This window comes from Mercenaria mercenaria, chromosome 4 (assembly GCF_021730395.1).
Source record: "Mercenaria mercenaria strain notata chromosome 4, MADL_Memer_1, whole genome shotgun sequence".
Lineage (NCBI taxonomy): Eukaryota > Metazoa > Mollusca > Bivalvia > Venerida > Veneridae > Mercenaria > Mercenaria mercenaria.
Genome location: NC_069364.1, coordinates 7,926,678 through 7,933,536, shown reverse-complemented (window position 1 = coordinate 7,933,536; position 6,859 = coordinate 7,926,678). Strand labels below are relative to the sequence as shown.

At 37.4% G+C, this 6,859-nt stretch overlaps 1 protein-coding gene across 1 annotated transcript; it reads right to left on the bottom strand.

Moving 5' to 3' along the window:
• Positions 1-1,977: 1,977 nt before the first annotated feature.
• Positions 1,978-6,557, bottom strand: LOC123553148 (uncharacterized). The gene is made up of 2 exons (XM_045342895.2): positions 5,960-6,557; positions 1,978-3,424 (listed from the first exon to the last, which is right to left on the bottom strand). Exons 1-2 carry the CDS (start codon positions 6,328-6,330, stop codon positions 1,978-1,980), a joined length of 1,818 nt encoding a protein of 605 aa, XP_045198830.2. The 5' UTR covers positions 6,331-6,557.
• Between the last annotated feature and the right edge of the window lie 302 nt (positions 6,558-6,859).

Sequence of the window (6,859 nt, the reverse complement as noted above, 5' to 3'; positions counted from 1 at the left end):
GATTCTTGTCTTTGTTTTTTTTAGCTCACCTGTCACAAAGTGACAAGGTGAGCTTTTGTGATCGTGCGGTGTCCGTCGTCCGTCCGTCCGTCCGTGCGTGCGTGCGTCCGTAAACTTTTGCTTGTGACCACTCTAGAGGTCACATTTTTCATGGGATCTTCATGAAAGTTGGTCAGAATGTTCATCTTGATGATATCTAGGTCAAGTTCGAAACTGGGTCATGTGCCATCAAAAACTAGGTCAGTAGGTCTAAAAATAGAAAAACCTTGTGACCTCTCTAGAGGCCATATATTTCACAAGATCTTCATGAAAATTGGTCAGAATGTTCACCTTGATGATATCTAGGTCAAGTTCGAAACTGGGTCACGTGCCATCAAGAACTAGGTCAGTAGGTCTAAAAATAGAAAAACCTTGTGACCTCTCTAGAGGCCATACTTTTCACAAGATCTTCATGAAAATTGGTCAGAACAATCACCTTGATGATATCTAGGTCAAGTTCGAAACTGGGTCACGTGCCATCAAAAACTAGGTCAGTAGGTCAAATAATAGAAAAACCTTGTGACCTCTCTAAAGGCCATATTTTTCATTGGATCTGTATGTCTGAATGTTCATCTTGATAATATCTAGATCAAGTTCGAAACTGGGTCACGTGCGGTCAAAAACTTGGTCAGTAGGTCGAAAAATAGAAAAACCTTGTGACCTCTCTAGAGGCCATATATTTCATGAGATCTTCATGAAAATTGGTCAGAATGTTCATCTTGATGATATCTAGGTCAAGTTCGAAAGTGGGTCACGTGTGGTCAAAAACTAGGTCAGTAGGTCAAATTATAGAAAAACCTTGTGACCTCTCTAGAGGCCATATTTTTCATGGGATCTGTATGAAAGTTGGTTTGATTGTTCATCTTGATGATATCTAGGTCAAGTTCAAAAGTGGGTCATGTGCCGTCAAAACTAGGTCAGTAGGTCAAATAATAGAAAAACCTTGTGACCTCTCTAGAGGCCATATTTTTCATGGGATCTATATGAAAATTGGTCTGAATGTTCATCTTGATGATATCTAGGTCAAGTTCGAAACAGGGTCATGTGCGGTCAAAAACTAGGTCAGTAGGTCTAAAAATAGAAAAACCTTGTGACCTCTCTAGAGGCCATACTTGTGAATGGATCTCCATAAAAATTGGTCAGAATGTTCACCTTGATGATATCTAGGTCAAGTTTGAAACTGGGTCACGTGCCATAAAAAACTAGGTCAGTAGGTCAAATAATAAAAAAACCTTGTGACCTCTCTAGAGGCCATACTTTTCATGGGATCTGTATGAAAGTTGGTCTGAATGTTCATCTTGATGATATCTAGGTCAGTTTTGAAACTGGGTCAACTGCGGTCAAAAACTAGGTCAGTAGGTCTAAAATTATTAAAATCTTTTGACCTCTCTAGAGGCCATATTTTTCAATGGATCTTCATGAAAATTGATCTGAATATTCACCTTGATGATATCTAGGTCAGTTTCGATACTGGGTCACGTGCGGTCAAAAACTAGGCCAGTAGGTATAAAAATAGAAAAACCTTGTGACCTCTCTAGAGGCCATATTTTTCATGAGATCTTCATGAAAATTAGTGAGAATGTTCACCTTGATGGTTTCTAGGTAAAGATCAAAACAGGGTCACGTACCTTCGAAAACTAGATCAATAGGTCAAGTAATAGAAAAACCTTGTGACCTCTCTAGAGACCATATTTTTCAATGGATCTTCATGAAAATTGGTCAGAATTTTTATCTTGATAATATCTAGGTCAAGTTCAAAACTGGGTCACATGAGCTCAAAAATTAGGTCACTATGTCAAATAATAGAAAAAACGACGTCATACTCAAAACTGGGTCATGTGGGAAGAGGTGAGCGATTCAGGACCATCATGGTCCTCTTGTTAATAGTTTATATTCTTCACTTGTGAATTCCTCAGCAATGTCGGTACAAACATTGTATTACTTTAAGTCATAAATTTCTAAATTGTTACTCTCGCTGCCTAAAATCAATTTGGACATTTGCTGATCACAATAGACTGCTTCATAATATACAGATTGATCAGATTTGTGTACCTCCCCTATCAGCTCTCCATTATGTCCAAACTGCAGCACATTGTGGGAGCCGAATCCACTTACAAGCAAACTGCCAGTTCTTGTTAAATAACAAGCAGACCCGCCGTCTAACTGTGGACCATTGAATGTTGAAACCACATCTCCATTGCTGTCCAGCACAATCAGTCCTTTATCCCAGTCAACAACATATATCATTGAACCATCCTCACTGACGGCAAGGTGTCTGATGTTAGAGAACAATGACTGTCCTGATTGGTCCTTACTGAACTGCTTCAGCTTCTGTCCTGATATACTGTATATGTATACAGAGTTACCAGGGTCTGAAATATACAAGTTGCCTTTAGCATACGCTAAACCATAACACTCAAAGTCTGTGTTTATCTTCCTTGTGGTTCTCATTCTGCCTAAGAGTGAAATGATGTGAATGTCCTTTTTGTCATATAGACAGACAGCAACTTCTTGTTTATCAATGATGCACACTTGCCAAGGAGTACCGGGTAGATCACAATAGTCTGTGACGGTATATGTGGTACTATCTAAACGTTTCAGTTTCTTGTTGTCACCATCTGACAGTATTATTGTCCCGTCCTCCAGTGTGCAGGCACTTTTTATGGAACAGTCAGACGTATCTGACTGTATTTTGACTGAGTACACATTTTTTCCTCTGGTCTGAAGTAAAGTATCCTTTTGATTTAGTTTGCCAGAAGCGTTGTTTTCCTTCTTCGTAACGGGTCGAATAGGATCCTGTTGATGAATATTTTTGATTTTGCCAACAACTTTCTGTTGTGTATTCCCGGCAGATGTACATGTAATGCCTCCTAAAGCAGTCATTTGTTCTAATAATGAAATCAGCTTCTGATCCCCAGTAAATTCTACAGTCTGTTCACGCCTTTGTGCTTTTTCCTCATCTACACTTTTATCAGCATCATCAGCGATTTGTCTTCCTCTTTTTGCATAAACGAAGGTCTGTGATAGATTTTTGCCTGCAGATGCTAATTTGTCACGAGCAGATGAAACGTTGGTTCCAATCTTTTGTAACTTGGACATTGCCTTCTCTATTTCATTTGTCAGGGTTTTGAGTTTACTTTCGATTTCATCTATAGACTTCTTCTCCAGAGCATCTAATCTTTCATTGATTTCTTTTCTAAATTTTCTAATATTCTGCAGTGAGTCAGCTTTCCCTTTCAAGAGCTCTTGTTTTTGACGTTGAAAGTTTTCAATGAGTTCTGTCAGGGCCTTATCAGTCGACTGTAGCTTCTTTTGAATTTCGTTTGGTGATACGCTTGCATTGCTTTTGACAAATTCTGGTACGTAGAAAACGTCCTGGCATAATCTGCAAAAATTATGAAAAATAATTACTTCCTGGTCGAAGCAATGTCCTCAGGCATCGTAAAGAGGAGTGATGCAGTATAAAAAAGATAGGCATAATTCGTCCTCCGTAAGATGAAACCACCCCCACTTCTGATTCACAACGGAAAACTGTCACTTACTTTCAGAGATTATACAGGAACGACAGCCGTTACATAGTATTAGTATTAGCTCGAAAGGAATATGAAATTAAATTCTTACAGAAAGGTATTTTTGATTGCCATAGATATGTGAAACATTGAAATTGAACATGAGCTCTGTAAAGCTTTTAAGCGACCCTATTTTAAGAACAGTTAAAACCAGATATACCTTACACCCAGTAGTTTGCTGGTACCCATTTACAGCTGGGTCCCCCAGCAATTAGTAGGTACCAATTTACAGCTGGGTCGACGGAGGCAAAGAGCTTCTTTGACTGAGGCAATCGTAATGAAGTGCTTTTTTAAATGGCAAAAGCTAATCTCGCAAAATGTACAAGGCGCTAAAAGAGCAAGAAAACAAACATGGAATTCAAGGCCATTTCACATAAACACCGACCAGACCTTTAAAAGTTGGAAGTGGCTATTCTTACGGTCCCGTAGGAATAGCCTCGCAGGCTATTCTTACGGCTCTCCCGTAAGAATAGTGAAAAGCCTGCAGGTGTCTATTCCTACGGCTCTACCGTACGAATTATGGAAAGTCCATATGTGGTTATTGATTTCCACTAGTATAACACATTTTTGTTACATTTTATTGCTTCCATTTGTTACATAAACAAACAATTTTAAAACAACGAATTTTTCGTAAGTGTAAAATATTTATTTAACTGAAATTTGTCTTCTAAATAAATCGGAAAACGATTGTTGGTTGTACAGATGTAGATGTAAATACATACGTTATTAATACTGAAACACTTAAAATATTGACCAAGTGTTTTCAAGTAAACCAGTTGGAGAATTCAAAGAGCTATAAAAAATATTTTATTGTTCTTTGGAGAATTATAATTGATCTATGTTTCATGTATATACATGCAAAATTTTCACAACAGTACAAATCTCTTACCACTCTTAACATGTTTGTCACACATCAGCTTGACATAACAAGATTCAAGATAATTTATTTAGGCAAAAACATACACTGTATTCATTGCCTAACATGGAATATAACATTGTAATATGACAATCAGACCTGACATTTTATTTGTAACACGACCAAATGTGATTACATATGTCATTTCTGAAATCGTTTGAAAATATATAACAGTTGAATGACTTCAGTACAATGTATTGTAATATAAAACCGCCGTAGGAATAGACATCTGCGGGCTTTTCACTATTCTTACGGGGACCGTAAGAATAGCCACTTCCATAAAAGTTGTTATACCAATATTTAGGTCATCTCGCATACAAGCCGAAAGCGGAACCGAAGAATAAACAGATACCGAAAAGACATTGAAATCCAGGTTGGGTTGCCGATTTAGGGAAGAAAAGGAGAGAAAGGTCATGTTCTTTCCACAAGTTAGTCATTTTTTCTTTGTTGATGCAAAAAAAAAAAAGGAAGTGGCTAGGGGTCCGGTAACCGGACCTCTAGACCCGGAGTCTAGAGGTCCGGTAGTCAAAATACATGTAGTATTATGTTCTGTTTTACCAGTGTATAAGGTATTATAATCGGTAAAAAAAATTGATCAGTTGTCATAAAATTGCCGATATTACGTTTTTTGTAAATGTTTGATTTATAATCATCTCTCACTCGGGTTCGATGCATATTGATTTGGAAATTTTAACAGCGATTTCCGGCAGTTACCCTTATTTATTTACTCAAGCAGTAAAACAAATTCAAGAATTCATGAGTATAATCTATGTCTTAAATACTAAAGAAAACATTTAGTTTATTATTTTAATTCATCAGTCCCGAGAAAAGAAAACAAGAATTTGATAAAAACTTGTACGGCGTACAAATTGCTATTTCTTATTTATCCATTTTTTCCATTATACATTGTAAATACTTCTGTTTCCGGTCACTTACAATGTATTTAAAACTACAAGAAGAAATCGAGAGCAAACTTTTGAAATCATATCCCGTTTTTAAAGATAAAGTATATAGTCTCCTCTTTGTAAATACCGTGCAGTATTCATATTGATTATCAGACCTCTAGACAGCCCTGTACGCGTTGTTTAGAGGTCCGGTTACCGGACCCCTAGCCACTGCCATAAAATAATCGTCAAAACATCGTCTGAGTCTACGTGCAATTCCTAAACAAGAATGCAGTATTCTCCAAATGTTGTTATCACATATGTACCTAAATTTCATTCTCCGCTGTCTACATCAGCGCCTTGTATTATAAATATCCAACAGTAACATAATTATTACCCGTATTAATTAAGGTAATTCCACGTGAGTTTCTTTTTATCTAGCTTGTTAAAGCCATACAAAAAAAAAACAAAAAACACAGCATCGATTCGGTTCCGGGTCCGATTTGGTGTACATGTGAAATGGCCTTTAAAATGTAAAAAAAAAGAGCTACCTATGATCTACTGTCATGCACGTAGCGCAGCCAACCGTGTCGTGGTTTTGGCAGTACGTGTCTATAAAGTAATGACTGTGTCTGTCACATCTCTCTGTCAAATGGATTGCTGGACTCGATCCCTGACCACCAGGTTGTGCTGGTCGTCTCTGGCTCGATCTCAATGGAAACTGTCCTTTGTCCAGAATCTTGTGTCCAATTAGTAAAGGAATGTCGTCGTGCACTTTGACACAGGCGGAACAGTAATAGTCCTGACAATCGATACAGAAATGTTCAGCTTCTCTGTTTCTTCCCTTACGTTTGCACACTGTACAAAGTAAATCGAAAGTTTCATCCGATAATATGTCTGTGTTTATACCTCCAGACGCCATTTTTTGATTAAAAAAAGAAATTCAATTCAACTTTCGTTTTCAATTTTAGTAAAAATTGAAGAAGATCCTTAAAGCAATTTATATTATCCTGTATAATTTGTACAATGCGATATTTTATTAAGTCCTAAAAAGCTGAAACGTAGTTAAATGTTTGACGTAAATTCCAAAGACCATTTTCCACGGATCTACAGACAACCTACTATCGGGTAGACATAGCCGCTACTTGTGATCGCATGTATTGACATGCTATCGGATTATTCAGGAGCGGATCCAGGATTTAGAGTTAAAAGGGCGGATTTTCTAATTGTCTGCGGATGCACGAATATCTGGCCTTCCAGTTGTATTGGTTCCGCCACTCAAGAAAAAATATCTTATTGGAATATAACAGCTTGCCAAAGTCGCAGCATGAATAATCTGTTAGTCACAGCAAGACTCCTCTTTTCTTCGTATAGCATATTCACTGCAAGATTGGTCTGTTCATAATAATATCAAGGTCGATGGCAAATGGTTCTGTTCACCATTATATCAA